At 41.3% G+C, this 16,456-nt stretch overlaps 1 protein-coding gene across 3 annotated transcripts in view; it reads left to right on the top strand.

Moving 5' to 3' along the window:
• The window catches only part of LOC138581111 (zinc finger protein 271-like), a 60,221-nt gene extending 49,954 nt beyond the window's left edge, over nucleotides 1–10,267 (top strand). For all 3 annotated transcript variants that reach the window (XM_069652194.1, XM_069652192.1, XM_069652193.1), the window contains one exon: nucleotides 7,545–10,267. In XM_069652194.1, the coding sequence (XP_069508295.1) occupies nucleotides 7,547–9,415 (1,869 nt within the window). In that variant the 5' untranslated portion in view covers nucleotides 7,545–7,546 and the 3' untranslated portion in view covers nucleotides 9,416–10,267. The remainder of the gene's footprint in view (nucleotides 1–7,544) is intronic.
• Nucleotides 10,268–16,456: the final 6,189 nt, after the last annotated feature.

The raw sequence follows: 16,456 nt of genomic DNA, 5'->3' as shown, positions 1-16,456 counted from the left end.
AAACGTCCTCATTAGACTTGCTACTCTCACCCTCAGCACCAGGAAAAAAAAAAAAAACCCTTCCTGGTTCCGGAGCGCAATCAGTAGAATGCTCCAGTCCCATGTATCAGAATATGATACATTTAGTGTGAGGTGTCTGAAATATGTGAGCAGATTCCCTGTAGGGCTGAGCGGAAAAACAGGCCAGCGTTGGGAACCCTGGGAACCTACGTGCACATCAGGGATTACTTAATTGATATGTCCACGGATTGGGGAACGGAGAACAGACAAAACGGTGTTAGTGAAGTTGAAAATTACAAACATTTGCAGATGCAGCTTGGGATTTACGGTTTCATCGAGAAACTCAAGGGAGGCTTTCGAATAGCCAGATATTTTAAAATCACCCTAGGTCATGCATGACTTGAATGTGTCAATGACTAATAAAAAAAAAAAACTCCAAGAAAGGAATAGGTATGGGTGGGAATACCTGTTTCCTTGTGAAGGGAGAGGCTACATAGTACTGCAAATACATCATATTCTGACTTATGTCTGTGTAAATCCGAAACTTGATGAATAAATCACACGGGATCTATCATACATGAATGAGAAGTCCATTTTTATAACACACACACCAAAACGAATGCACAAATTGCCTTGACGACGTGCTCCCTCATGTTTTTTCATTGCAATATATATATGCAATAAACTACGCCGAGCATATGATATGTTAATATATGTAAACGCCGCAGAATCAAACATCGCCATTGTACATTTCACCTTATTTAAAAATGATACGTTATCTATAATGCGCTTAATACCCAGAGGTTTAAACACGGAACCGGGGATCGAACCTGTTTTGCTCCGTGTCGTTTTGCATCCAAGGCGAGCACGTTGCCCCTGAGCTATGCTCCCAATAATGCTTGGACTCATGTATCTGCCTCATTACAATTAGATGAAGAACGGTATTTGTGCTTCGTTACCATTCTGTTGGGAAATCTAATCACGTTGCTCTGAATATGTTTCCGTTAAGATCTGTGTTTTTACGAAGGCGCTCGCAGTGGATGTTAATATTTCTTATCTTACGGTTCTTACCGCAGTGACATGAAGAGGTAGTGGGAGCTGTTAGTAGCTCTTCCGAGAATCGGCTCGACTCCTCCATCACCATCATCCATCAAGCATGCTCACACTCGCGTGTCGCTGCCTGCCTGCTGTAGTGCTGTGGCGAAGGTCAGAGGAGGCTGGCAACAAGCTGCGCAGCAGTGTACTGCGCACTCCCAGGCAGGGCTGGGCTGGCAGTGGCACGTGCCGTATTCTGGGGGGTGGGGGAGGAGGGGAACAACTCTTGCTCGTGGTCCTGCGTCGTTCTTCTCCTCCTCCCCCACTGTTGTGAATCAGATTCGGATAGAATCCACAGCCCGCACGCAGCAGTGCACATGATGGCACATCAGACTCCAGGGCAGGACACAAAACTGGGGGGGATAAATGACATTGTATCCCCCCACTTAAGATTGTGGGGGGGATTTGTCCCCCATGTCCCCCCCCATGTCCTACGCCCATGGGGCTCCCTTTGGTTGCATAAGTAGAGACCTAAGGAATGGCTGTCCACCACCTTAATCTGTGCACACTCATAGTATCCCCAAAAATCTGCTCCATAAAGGGTGGACGTCCATCCCTGTGCTTTGTACAGTTTTAAAGCTGGGGAAATTGCACCTCTCCCATGCCTGCTATGAAAACGGTGTACACCGTTACTGTGCTTTTTCAAAGTAATCACGGCCTTAGTACAATGTGCAACCCATAAGATATCATCCGAAAACCTGACTCCTAAATAATCATAAAAATGTACTCCTCGATTAAAATCCTCATCGGGAGTCTCAGGAGGATAGCTCAGGGGCAACGTGCTCGCCTTGGAAGCAAGACGATGAGGAGCCACACAGGTTCGATCCCCGGTCGGCGCTTGGAAACCTCTGGGTATTAAGCGCAATATAAATAACCTATCATATCATATATTAATTCTCTTGCTTCGCTTACGTCCAAACACCATCACCATGGTTTGTGCTATACTCGGCTCCATTGACAGCTTTTTCCACTCTTTAACAAAGATATCCAAATTACATCTCAGACCCATAGGCCTGGTGGATAGCAACACTGCATCATCTGCATAAAAGAGGGCTGGGAACACATCACATGCCAATTTGGCGGGCCAAGTCCACTGACTAACAATTCTTCATGTATTCCATTTATATATAAACAGAAGAGAGGGCGTACCCCCCCTCTCCACCATAACGTTTTCAATAGTCTCACCTCCCAGCCCCCACCTTACAGAAGCTCCTTTGTTGGCATACAATGGTTGAATGCTAAACAGCAGTGGACCTGGAATGCCCTTGCTCCTCAGCATTGACCACAGCTTGCTTCGAGAAATGCTGCCAAATGCTGTATGCAGATCAACGAATACAGTGTAAATCTGATTATTTTGTAGGGAGATATATTTGGACAGAACTGCATACAATCAAAAACATTGGTCCACTGTTCCAATAACTGACTGGAAGCCAGCCTGCAGATGGTTTATATGGCTAAACTCTAAAGCACAACTCTGCAGGTGGGACAGCAACACCTTTGCATAGACCTTTCCCACTGAATCTTGCAGTGAGATCGGTCTGTAGTTCACTGGATTCTTATCACCCTTCTTGTAAAGGGGAATAATGATTGCCTTCCGCCATGATCGGGGAACATCTCCCATCCCTGCTACAGAATCAAATACGCATGTTAATAGAGGAGCCCAAATGGATGGTTCTTCCTTTAACATATCTATTGCAATTACATTGGGCCCGTTGAATTTCCCTAATCACAGTTCGGCTATAGCCTCTCCCACCTCAGCAATAGAGGACATCAATGGTTATTCATCACTATTTTGCCTAACTAATTGATCCAAATGAGCAGGTGAATCATTCTGCCCTTTCTTGTACAGATTACTGAAATTATTAAACTATTCACCAGATGAAATCTGGTTGGAGACAGGGCCCGTAGATTTCACCTCGTTTCCTACTACCAACCTCCAGAACCCGACCTGATCTCCATTTTCACTACAAAACAGTAGTTCACTCCATTCATTTGTAAAATGAGACTTTTTAAGGGCCATTACCGCCTTATAATTAGACTGGAAAAGCCTCAAATGGGGCTTGTCAATCAAAACCGCATGTTTAAAGTAATTCAATAAGTTCTGTTTAGCTAACCGGCAGTCTTCGTTGAACCATCATTTATTCACTAGATTATATTTCCTATTTGCACATGCTGATTTTAGGAAAAAAGATGACAAAATATTTGCCATCCTTGTCCTTTAATTGAAGACCTAGGGTCTACCAGACAGATGCCTGAAATAAACGGGACACTACTTGCATACAAACCCGGCATGGTCGCACTCTGGTTGACAGTTGACTATTTGACCACTCGTCTAGAGTTACCTGCTACAGTAATCGAGTTTTTGCCCCTTTGGTTTCCAGTCTTGTCATTCCTGACCCATTTGGGGCAGAAGAAGTAGCTTCGTGGGAGACGATTACTATCTGGATGCTTTAAAACTTTCATTCTAGTGACCATATCCTAGTCTGCTGCCCTGAACAGGATATAATCTATTCGGGACCTACCCTGACACCCTACATATGTGAGTGTTGCGGGTCTATCTGGAGGAATCCTCCCGTTACACGAGCGCAGCCCTGCTTCCCCCCATTAACCTAGCAGCCTCAATGGCAGCCAGGTAGAACCTACTGGAGCTGACGGACTCCAATTTGAGGATACCAAATGCTACATCCTGATCGTCCCAGGAGCCATCCAGTTGTTTTAAAGGTTCATATTGCAAATTAAAATCTGCCATAGCTAAAATAAGAGGGGAAAGTTTATCTGCAGTTAGGCTTTCTGTAATCATACAGCACATAATTTTAAGACTCTCCATTGGAACACACCCACCTAGCCTGTTATAAATGTTAAAAATTAGTGCGTTCTTCCCGCCGCCACATTATGGGAATAAATGGTTAAATTTCAAATATGTTAGCTTTTGTGAAGAATTCAGGATTATCTGTATTCTGGCCATTTGTGTTATACCAATAGAAGCGGAGTATATTATAGTCTACCATGTACTATTCTAGAACGACCCAAATGATATACACACTTCCTTATGCTGACAAACTGCAGGGATTGGTGGACGATGATCAGAACTCCACTGGTTCGTGATAAATATGACGTATAAAATATATTGTTGGATCTCCCTTTAGCAAACTTAGACTTGTCCGTAGTGTGTGTCTGTTGTAGGAATAGAAAATTAATGGTGATCGATGTAGGCCAAACCCTTGCGTGCCTTAATGGGGTTCCCCAAGTCTCTGACATTCCTGCGCATCAGGGATAAGATATTAATTTTCATCAACAGTTTGATTCTGAATCATGGACTGCACACATAGTTACACATTGTAGAACTACTCTTATCAATTACGCGGTGCATGCCATTGAGCTATAGCATTTAAACTCAACTTTGGTAAGGTTATTCCCTAACTTATAGTAAACCGACAACCAGTAGCACTTAAAGCAACCCTCCATGGCGGAGACTGCATACTATTGTCTGGTCTGACAACATCTTGACATAATATGTAATGACATTTCACTATTGTACAATGATGCCTATGCACATTTTGAATTAACAGTATCGTAAGAATGGACCTATATAACAAAAAAAGAGAAATACGTTTTGCAGCATCACATGGTCTGTATTATTGCACTCTCACTGGCTTGGCTTGTGATGGCAATGGAATATTTGCTTCAATAAAGTTCACCACCTCATCAGGCATTTAGAAATGTTTGACTTGTATTAAGTTGAAATCTGAGCTTTGCCGGATAGAACATCATATAGTTAATGAATCTTTCATGTAATAGTTTCTTGACCCCAATGAATGATTGTTGTTCCTCTTGAATCGCCGGTGGAAAATAATCCAGATAAAGATGAACTTTGTTGGAGTCCTAGTGTAATTTGCCTTTTCCCTAGCAATCATCAAAATTCAGCCATGTTCTTATAGTTAAATATGCAGGCAGTTATTGGTCATGGGCCTGCACCTTGTTTAGGTTCATCAAAATTCAGCCATGTTATTATAGTTAAATATGCAGGCAGTTAGTGGTCATGGGCCCGCACTTTGTTTAGGTTCTAGAGTGCAGTGAGTGCATTCTACTGTAGAGTGTTGCAAAATGGTGAAGTTGCCTAAGATCTTCAGTAGTAGATCTTCCACTAATTCTTTCATGGAACCTTTGATCATGTTTTCTGGAATTCCAGTTATGTGACCGTCCTTACTCCATAGAGTGGGGACTTTAGATCCTCGCATTTCATCATAGTTTGCCTTCGCTCCCTTGTGACTTCAACAAGGTCTGTCTTGAGCCTTGAAATATTATCTTCAGGAATCCAAACTCTGTTTTCTACTTCAGTGATTCTCTCACTTTCCTGATCTAGTTTTGCCTTCCACAAGTCTTTTTGCAGTGATGTCCTCCAATTTAGTATTTAAAGAAGAGAAATCCCCTTGCAGACTCTTGAGTAGTTGTTGAGTGTCAAGAGTATTTGGTGTGCCATTCTGTCAGCCTGTATTGTTTTTGGGGTCTGCTTAGTAAAGGCATCCGTGTTACTTTGTCATTTGTAACTATTGCTGTCTCTGGCTATAGTTGATGGCAGTATCAAACCTTAAGTATATATAATTTCAAAAGCGCCAACTTTATTAGCAAACCGGTGGCACTTTTCCTATTTGTTGTAGGAGAGGGCTAACATCCCACTGTTGTTGCTAAAATCCCTCCCAGAAGCAATCCACACACTCACTGGGAGATTTGTAGTGCTGTAACATGGTGTACAGTTGCCACGCTTTTTTTTCTTCTCTGTTCTCCAACTGAGGGAAAATTCAGCATCTTGCATTTGTACACAGGGAAAGAGTTCGCAATGGCCAGGTTCATTTAATTGGACCAAAAAAGAAAGGATCATTGAGTGGAATTTGCAAGGTGCAGATTTCCGCCTTCTTATTTATTTTTTTGTTTTTAAGGGAATTTTCAGGTGGTTAACTATTTTAGATTATTTCTTTATAAGAAAATTGTGCACTCCATTTGCCAACAGGCTTCCACATCCTTGCCCTCTCCTCTTGTGGTGTTTTAAAAATAGCCATTGGAAATACAATTTAAACATTTTATAAATAATTTTGTAATGGTGGTTTATTTTGTTTATTTCTTGCCACAGATCATATTTAACTTTTAATATAACACATTTTCTTCCATTAAGCTTGCCTTGGCGCATCAAACGAATGAATGCCTCACTTTTCTTTCTGCTAGTGAATACATGGTCTTTCTCCCTCTGTGAGCCGGAAAACGACTTTTCCCTGCCACGCTGTTTTTGAATGACTCAGGACACTTTACAAGCCTTGAGATCTGGTGGGTACACACCAGAAGCCAGATCTGCGCACACCTGCATCTCCCTTTACTGGTCCAACTGGCAAGGCTAGTACCCAGGTAAACCCTCATGGAGCCATCCCACTGAAGCTGCAGGATCCACCATTGCTGTTCTTTTGATAACACTAGGCCTTTGTGCAGTCACACAGCTGCAAACTGTTTCACAGACAAGAAATCATTTATTCACTGCTGATATTTTCAAAAGCCACTCAGTTTGTCGTCTGGCTTGCCTTGATGTTGCATAGCAGTCTTGTGTCTGTTCTTCTGGTACCTGGTACTAGGCTTACGTGTTTGCTTTCTTCCTGAGCATGGGTAGTTCTGTCCACTGGAGAAGAGGCGGGGTTAGGTAGCTTGGTGATCAGGCTTTGGCTGGCCCTTTTGATTTGCAGACTGTTAGCATAGTGTAACTGGGTACTCTGTTTGGTTGATGGTTTAAACAAGGGTCGCCCTTGATAAAATGAATGTTCTGGTGTTTTAAGAATTCCATTGTATAGTGTGTGTGTGTAAAGGGTGGTGGGTGATTCTTTTTGTCTTCATTTTTAATTTTAGATGGTCTTTTTTTAGAGGTTTATTTTTGACGATATTTTCACACCAGTTATTTTGTAAAACAGTCCTCAAAATGTGCACTAGCCACTGGCTAGTGATGATTGACTCTTGGCAACTAAGTGTGTGTCTGTGTGTGTGTGTGTGTGATCATGATCGGGGAGGCGAGTAACTTTCCATGGCTGGTTGGTAGCTTGCAACGTGATTTACATTACCACTGATGTACAATATTTTTACATAGATCTGCATCAACATTGCTGATTTTTAAATTGGCAACAAATGTCTACTGATTAAAACCAACCTAGGCACTCGAGCATGCCAATGACTAACCCGGTCATCTCCTGCTTTTTTGTTTTACACATTTATAGTTACCTAATAATACAAATCTTGTATCCATTTCCTTTACAAGAAATGGTATGCCCCATCTCCTATCTTTTAAAGAGGTACCACGTTTGTGTAATTACAATATTGCAATATAAATGCCTGCAACAATGAGTTATATATGTTTAGCAATCATTAGTTCATACACTTAAAAAGTAATTTCTGTTTACTCTGTTTCAATCCAATAGGAATGGGACCTGGAATAAAATATAAGCGGAAGAATAAGAAATGCTCTGAAACAATTGAGCCACGACCAACATTATTAAGAAAAGCTAAAGCCCAGGTTCTGAGTTATTCAGTCGAGGAAGAAACCAGCAAGATCCATAATACACATCCAAGGAAACTGAAGAGAAATATAGTTCGCAAGCTTGAGCAACTAAGTGAACCTAAAAGTTTGGATGAATCAAATTACTCCAAACGTAGGAGAAGGTCCATGAAATTTGTGTGTATGGACTGTGGAAAGATTTTCCCCCAAACATATGAACTTGTCAACCATCAGAGAGTACATACAGGAGAAAAACCATTCTCCTGTAATGAATGTGGGAAGTGTTTCCGTCAGTCGGCACACCTTATTGTACACAAGAGAATACATACAGGAGAGAAACCATACATCTGTAAGGATTGTGGAAAAACCTTCCGTGTCTCCTCAGGACTTGTTACTCACCAGAGAGTGCATACTGGGGAGAAGCCGTATATATGTGATACATGTGGCAGTGCTTTCAGCCATCTCTCTCAATTCACCGTACACCAGAGAATACACACAGGGGACAAGCCCCACAAATGTAGTGAATGTGGAAAGAACTTCACCCAAATGTCGCATTTAATTACTCACAGGCGTACACATACTGGTGAAAATCCATACACATGCAACGAGTGCGGAAAAACGTTTACTCAGTCATCCAACCTGCGCACTCACCAGCGTATGCACACAGGGGTAAAACCATATATATGTAATGAATGTGGCCATGCTTTCAGTATGTCATCCTTTCTCATCACGCACCAGAAAATACACTCTGGGGATAGACCATTTACATGTCATGTGTGTGGAAAGAGTTTTCGTCGATCATCACATCTTCTGAGTCACCATAGAACACACACTGGTGAGAAGCCCTACTCATGCAGTGAATGTGGGAAGAGATACAGCCAGTCGTCAAACCTCGTTCTACATCGAAGGACACATACTGGGGAGAAACCGTATGCCTGTAGTGAATGTGGGAAGAACTTTTGCTTGTCGTCTGAGCTTCTAAAACACCAGAGTGTACATACAAGGATTACACCATATTCTTGCAATGTATGTGGGAAGTATTTCAGAGGATCTTCATACCTATTAAGGCATAATCGCACGCACTCCGGAGACAAACACTATACATGCAACGAGTGTGGAAAAGGTTTCAGGTGGTCATCAAGTCTTATTATTCATCAGAAAATACATACTGGTGAAAAGCTTAATTCTTGTAAGGAATGTGGAAAGGCATTCACTACATTATCAAACCTTCAGAAACACCACCGAATACATTCTAGCGACAAACCATATACCTGTAAGGAATGCGGTAAGTGCTTCAGTCAGTCAACCTATTTAATTAAGCACCAGATAATCCATACTGGAGAGAAACCTTTCACGTGCAATACATGTGGGAAGAGTTTCAGCAGAGCAGCAGATGCCCTGAAACATGAAGGTGTACACACGCAGGAAAAGCCTTACACATGTAATGCATGTGGCAAGAGTTTCAGAAGTTCATCTTATTTGATCATGCATCAACGAACGCACACAGGTGAGAAACCATATTCATGTAATGAGTGTGGGAAGCGATTTGGCTGGGCTTCGTATCTAACCATTCATAAGCGAATGCATACTGGAGAAAAACCAAATACATGCAATGTCTGTGGACGAGCATTTAGTGTCTATTCAAATTTGATCCGTCACAAGCACATTCACACTGGATTAAGACCCTATCCATGTAATCAATGTGAGAAGAGCTTTAGTCGTTTTTCAAACATGATGAAACATAAGACATTGGCACATACAGATGATGCTGAATTGTTACAAATGAAAAGTTGAGGAAGGAAACAACAGCAAACATTGATGTTCGGTTTATGGGAATGAGTGAAATACCACCAGCAAAAGGGAGTTTCTTGAAAACCAAACCATGCTACAATTATTTAGAACTGCTGAAGTATAGATTACTAACGGTTACTAAATCCACTAATTGGAGAGCGAGCACATTAAGACTTCTCAAGAAATGTTTCTTTGTCATAATGTGGAGTGAAGGCACTGAACTAGTACCACACCTCCTGTGTGCCACAGGAGTTAAGTAACCATGTCAGCACATCGAAACATGTCGACTACGAAAGTGATCCCATACAAACTCTTGATGGAAGCTGTGTTTGACACATTACATATTATAATAAGAGCATGTAGCATTCATTAAAAGGAATCCTAAAACAGAGCCTCACCTAACTGATGCATGTGGTTCATTGTGGTACTCACGTGGTTGGAAGAGAAAACCATCTTGGAAACTCAGTTATGAGTTCTGTGAAATGTAATGTCTGGCCAACAGTAGCAAAATGAGATTGCCATAATGATTCACAGCAAATGGAAACAGGCTTTATAGAAAATCCATTAATTGCAAACACAATAGACCATAGTGATGCCATTACGAAATGGCGTAAGGGTAGAAGAAACATTCTGGCATTAAAGAACAGAAGCTCACACATGTAGTCTTGCTCATTGAGGTGTAGCTTTACAAAAACTGTCATGTCAGGTTTATCTAGAGGGAGAAGATGCCACCGCTGGCATTAATAAGATATTTGCTCAGATTTGTGTTTTTGAGAAAGAATGTCTTAACAAAAGATGTATAATGTACTTGCTATTTCAATAGCCCACAAAAAAATCTTTGACCTGCAAAACTTAGTTACTTGTGTCGTCATTCCTCATGCGCTAAACATGTACCTGCCACAGCAGAGTTTGATAAATGTTCCAGAGCACAGATCAGAGTAACACCTACTGCAAAACTTGCACTAATAAATCCAACAGTTTTTGTCTTGTATGCAGGCATTCATCAGCCATATGCAACATATGGGTAAGTACATGCAGTGTGTATTTTTGTATTTATATTGTATTTTATATAGCGCCTTAATCCAAAGTGCTGCAGAAGGTTAAAATCAAATGGTACGACAATAATTATCATTTATATTGGCCGAGCAACAATTTTGGTAGCTAACAATCAGGGCAATGGAGAAGGTGATTTTTAAAAAGAGACCCGAAAGAGAGAGTAAACAGAGATAAAACGAAGGGAAAGAGGAGCGAGAAGTTGAAGGGACTGAAAGCGGGACTGAGCACAAGGAGGGGGTGGAACGTTCAACCTGAAGAGGGAGGAAGAGCGAAGAGACAGAGAGGGAGTATAGAAAGACACAAGTACAACAAGATAGTCAGGAGCTAGACCATAAAAAGATTTAGAGACTAGGCGGAGAAAGTAAAATTTAAGTTGTGAATGGAAGGGTAGCCAGCCAAGTGAGGCAAATGATGCTGTAATTGAGTTACAATAAGAGAGGAGACCAAGTACACAAACTGAAGAATGATAGATTTTAAGGGAGCAAGACGAGATGAAGGGAGGCCAAAAAGCATGACAGAACAATAGAAAAGCAGAGAGAAAATCAGAGAAGAAACAAGAAGTTTAGTAGCATTGAAGGTGATAGGAGAACGAACTTTACAAATATTGTAGAGATGAAAGCGACAGGAGTGAAGTGAGAGAAATGTGTAGTAAAATAAAGATTGGGGTCAAGGTAAAAGCCAAGATTACGTGCAGTAAAAGACATACAAAGAGTAGATGGAGGAAAGAAGATAGTGGTGGGGGATGTAGGAGATTTTGTTTTATTGGGGTAAATTCGGGAATTTGCAGTATTTTCTTACTGTAAAAATATTAGCGGTAATTTGGCGATACATTAGTCTTACATTTAGAGCGGGTTTGGTATCACACTATTTTAGTGACCATACCTTGTTAGCTTGTATTGGTGGTAATTTTAGTGGTATCTTGCTTTGCTGTCTTTTATTTCTGTGGTATAGTGGTGAGCATGGTTTCTTTTTTATACTATAACCCCATCATAAAACAAACCTTTCCTTTCTATTAGAATACCTTCTAGTTGTCTCTAGAGAGTGCCAGACTTATGCACTTCAGTGAACCCAATGAGTTTATTCAATGTGCCACCTATAGTTTGTGGCTGGCATCACTGGCTTATGTACATCCAGTAATCTATGTGCCATTGGGCATTATTGGCTCATGTACATCCAGCAATCTATGTATCAGATTAGACACCTTCCCATCAGCATGCAAGGAAGGGCTCACTCATGACATATCACACACATCCTTTATCTTGTAGATATTTAGTACTGACTTTCTCTTATTTGCTATTTCAATTACAGTGGTAAATTAGTAAATGCACTACTGCACTGATATAAACCTCCCCTTTGTACTTCACTTATGTAAATAATTTACAGATGCATGAATGACACAAAAATCCCATTTGTTTTTATATATGCTTTTTGTATTGCATCTCATTTACAAGTCACCAAATCTTACCATGTTATTTACAGCATCATCTGCAATATAAAAGAACAAATAGAACAAGCAGGTATTTTGTAACATGGATTAATGTTCCCACATTCTGAAAATAGAGAAAAATAAACATGCAATGATTTCCTAACTTCCCTACACTGCAATAAATCTTAGTCACACATACAGCATTTTATCTGGTCCTCAGTTAACACTTACCTTACCAAGGTCGGAGATTCTTTGAAGTCCCCCCGCACAACCTCTCTGTGTTCGCAGATGCAGACCCAGTCCCAGTCCCAGTCCCAGTCCCAGTGTCGGCGCGAAACTTTTCTGTAAGCTTGTGTGGGGGAGCGCCAACTGATTATATCCCAAAGTCAGCGCTCTACCCCCTGGAACTCCGTCTGTCTGTCTCCTCAGCCCAGCATGAACTAACTGCGCCCCATTTATATTTTCCAATAAAACTTTAACCCATCTCTTTATTGACGTGGCTTGTCTGCCTACATTTTCTCCCAATCAGTTTTAAAAGAATGTTTGTTTGTTTATTTATTTAGTATAGCGCGCAAAACCCAGAGGTAACAGGGCGCAACATAGAGCAGGAAGATAAGATTACATAAAAACTTAGTTCCTTGATGGCAGATTTGAGTAAGAATCGAGAGTACATGTATATATATATAGTTAATAACTTGCTTACATATTTACATATTTGATGCTGTGCATGGAGGCAGTTCGGTTGAAGTTGCATATTTGCATATATACATTTTAATGCTGTACATAGAATCAGTCAGGTTAGAGCAGAAGCATGAGCGTTTGGGAGGGCAGGGTTAGTCGTGGGGATCATTGGACCTCAGCCAGGTGAGGGTGTTTCGCCTGAAGCTATGGTAGGATTGGTCTATTCTGATGTTGAGTGGGAGAGCGTTCCAGCGTTGGGCTGCCAAGACAGGGAAGCTATTGCCGCCGGTTTTCTTTTGTCTGAATTTGGGCACCTGCAGGCAGTAAGAGTTAATCGATCTGGTGGGGCGGGTGGTTTTTTTTGTTGCTATTCTGGCTGCGAGATAGTGTGGGGGCTGCACTGTTTAAACATTTGAAGGTGAGTGATGACGTGCTCTGTGCCAGCCTTCATTTTCAGAACACTGAAAGCTTCAGGCCCAGAGTTACTGTTTCACTTTGCTTCCTGCAGATTGCATATTTTCTGTTCTCCACAAGCTGAAGAAAATGCCATTGTGCATTTAAAAATGAATTTCAGCCGTGCCACCAAAACATGGATTTCACCTCATTTTGCATAGAAGACTACATTCTCATGTTAAATGTTAGCATTTAGTAGTTATGTTAATAATGTTAGTCGGTTATGTATTCTAATGTAGTCTCCATACATGAAGCATCCAAAATACAAGGTCCACTTCATTATTTGAACTTGGCAGCACACTAAGTTTTTCTATGTGTGCTCTGAATATATGCAGTTTCAAATTGGGCCTGGCTGTGTTATAAATCCTGTCCTTTGCGTACTACCAATAATGCTATATATTATACTGGCAAATAAAATGCTATATTACATACTGGCAAAATGCTATTATCTGCTGGCAATAAAATGCTACCTACTGTATGCTGACAATAAAAATGCTATATATATATCCTTACAGGGATGAGGGGAAAGAGTGTTAGCAGGGAAGAATAAAACCTCAGTCTTCCCGACATTTAAAGTGAGAAAGTGAGACCCCATCCAAGATTTGATGACAGAAAGACAAGTCGTAAAAGTATGATGTATTTCCGGAGTGAAGGATGAAAAAGATAGGAAGAGTTGCGTGTTGTCGGTGTAAAAGTGATGAGAAAGTCCAAAAGAAGAGATAATAGGAGCAAGTAGCGCACTATATAGTGAAAAGAGAAAGGGACCTAGGACCGACCCTTGGGGAACACTGTTCTCTCGAGGGAGGGGTGTGGAGGCCTTACCACCCCAGGAGACAGAAAAAGGTCAGTTAAACAGATACGAAGAGAACCAGGAACGAACGGAGCCCCTAAAACCAAAAGAGGAAAGAGATTCCAAAAACAAAGAGTGATCAACGGTGTCTAAAGCTGCTGATAAATCAAGAAGGATAAGAAAGGAAGAGTGTTTAGAGTGGCGAGCTCAAAGAAGTGAGTTAATCACACAAATCAAAGCATTCTCGTTAGAGTGACAGGGACGAAACCCAGTTTGGAAATGTGGAAGAAGAGATAGATCATTGACAAAAGAGGAAGTCTGAGACTGTACTAAGCGCTCTAGAAGCTTAGATACATAGGGTAAGAGTGAGATAGGACGGTAATTAGAGGATAAAAGGATTAGCTGAGCTTTTATTTTAGAATTGGAATAATAGTTGCGAGTTAGAAAGCTATAGGAAAGATGGAGGTAGAGAGGCAGATATTAAAGAAAGAAACAAGAAATGGTGCAAGAGGATAGACTTTGGAAATAAGAGCAGATGGAATAGGATGCACAGGAGCTGCTGTCGGATAAACCTAACCCAACAGAAGTAATCAGAGTCTGAGATGGGAGCAAAGTCAGAAAAGAAAGTTGAAGGAGCAGAAGGGGGAGGGAATTCAGTGTTAGAAGAGGACAAAGCTCCGATGTGGTGTGCCAGGTATTGCCATCAACACCCCGAAGTACCATCATTTTCTCAGATATGCTTGTTTACTTCCATCCTGTGGCAGGAAATGGCATTGAAAAATACTTTTATTATACCATGTACAGGTTTTGCTATGAAGAACACTAGTTCCATTGCTTTCAAAATCCTGGCACTTATAAATTTGCCATCTGGTTCTCAGGTATTGAGACAATTACCAAGGATATGCCCAGTTATCACAGCAGTGCCAGATTCCATTGTAGCATTTGGCACTAGAAGATCAGATTCTAGTATGTCAAGTTAGCACAATAAAGCCAGATACCATTGACCCTGATGCCACAGTAAGGTTATGTCCTGTGTAGTTAGCACAATAGTTCTATGTAGTGCTACTTTTGCTCTTTTAATGATCTTTTGGAACTTTGTACCTGCAAGAGAATAGGTTGGCTTTGGTTTACCCGAGCAGAGAGATCAGTGTTACATTCTTTGCTCTTTTGAAGCATGCATATCATAAGAAAATATACTCTGTGGGTAATCTTCAAGGGGTTTTGGTATGTATTGCTTTAAGATGTGAAATGAGTGCTCCTTGAGGTCAACAAGCATGTTGCATATCTGTTCAGTGGCTGTTATAGTAATGTAGCATTATAGTTGTGTAGGGTGGACTGTGGGTTTGTTTGGTTCAGGTTTGGTTGCGTTTATGGTCACTAGAGTATGTTTTTTGGTCTGTGTTTAGGTGGTTTTCGGCGTTGTGTAAGGCAAAGAGTTTTAAGTGGCATGGTGAGATATGTCTGTTATGTTGGCAGTCTGAAACGGTAAGTATGGTGTGAATTAGGTAGCAGAGAGTCGCATTTCACATCATTCATTTTGATCAAGGATCATGCATTAATGGGGTGAATAACAGTGGGTGCCATGTAGTCCTTGAGCAACGCCTCATTCAGGAGAAAAACAGCTTATAAAATAATCAAGTGCATATAGCAAGGCATAACCTATAAAGGCACAACAAGACATAGCCGGGCAATAAATGATGGCTTCCGCTTAGTACCACTGTCTCTGTATAGGACTGAATTTCACTTTCTTACTTTGTATGTCAGACCCAGTCTCTCTCAAATAGACCCTCTGTAAAACAAGAATCTGGAATTAAAGTGAAGTGCTCATGCTCTGGGAGGCATGCCCTTTTTGCTTCAGATGGAGAGGCTCTTCAGGAAGACTTTAGGTGCTCTATTCACTTTCCTTATCCTTTATATTTTGAAGGGAAGGTTGAGAGCAGTTGCAAACCTCACTTGAACATGCTCCGTTGTTGTGCCTAGTGTGGCCTGGTAGGAGTGTTGACCTATCGGACAAAGAACAGCATTTGTCAGGGAATGAAGGTGGTGATAAACATTACTGCAACTCCCCTGCCTTGTTCCCTTCCTTTTTGAGGTATCCTTTTTCTTCTGCAGAACTTTACCATAGAGGCTTTTCCTCTGTTCCCTCTATACAGCTCTTAGTGCCCTGCCTCCTGGAGGTATGTGGCTGCCATCCTGTAGATCCTCCTGAATATCCCAAGATCAGAGAAACCTGTCGTCTGTTCCAAGAATGGTAAAGTGGGGAGTAAGAAAGGGGATGAGGAAGGGGTGATGCGGTAATGTGGACAACCAGAAGGGATCAAATCCTTACCTAGCAACTCCCCTCCTGCTTCCATGTCCCTACTCACAGAGGACATACCTAAGATAATTCACAATAGGTTGCATGCATGATGACCACTGCAATCATCAGAAAATGCCACACCCTTTATTGTGACAGCATACCAAAAGCATCATGCCTGATAAACTGCCTTCACTTTGGCATCTTGAGACCTGAATTGACAATTAGTAGTGAGTAGAAATGGCTTGGTCCAGATGGAAAACTCGAACAATTCTTTTGTTGAAATCCTGGTCCTAGTCTAAGTACTTATGCATCTGGCAGCACCTGTAGATTGGGGCTTTT

This window comes from Ambystoma mexicanum, chromosome 3p (assembly GCF_040938575.1).
Source record: "Ambystoma mexicanum isolate Mex_15411 chromosome 3p, UKY_AmexF1_1, whole genome shotgun sequence".
NCBI lineage: Eukaryota > Metazoa > Chordata > Amphibia > Caudata > Ambystomatidae > Ambystoma > Ambystoma mexicanum.
The sequence above is the reverse complement of the archived record's forward strand: the minus strand, read 5'-3'. Positions and strand labels throughout refer to the sequence as shown.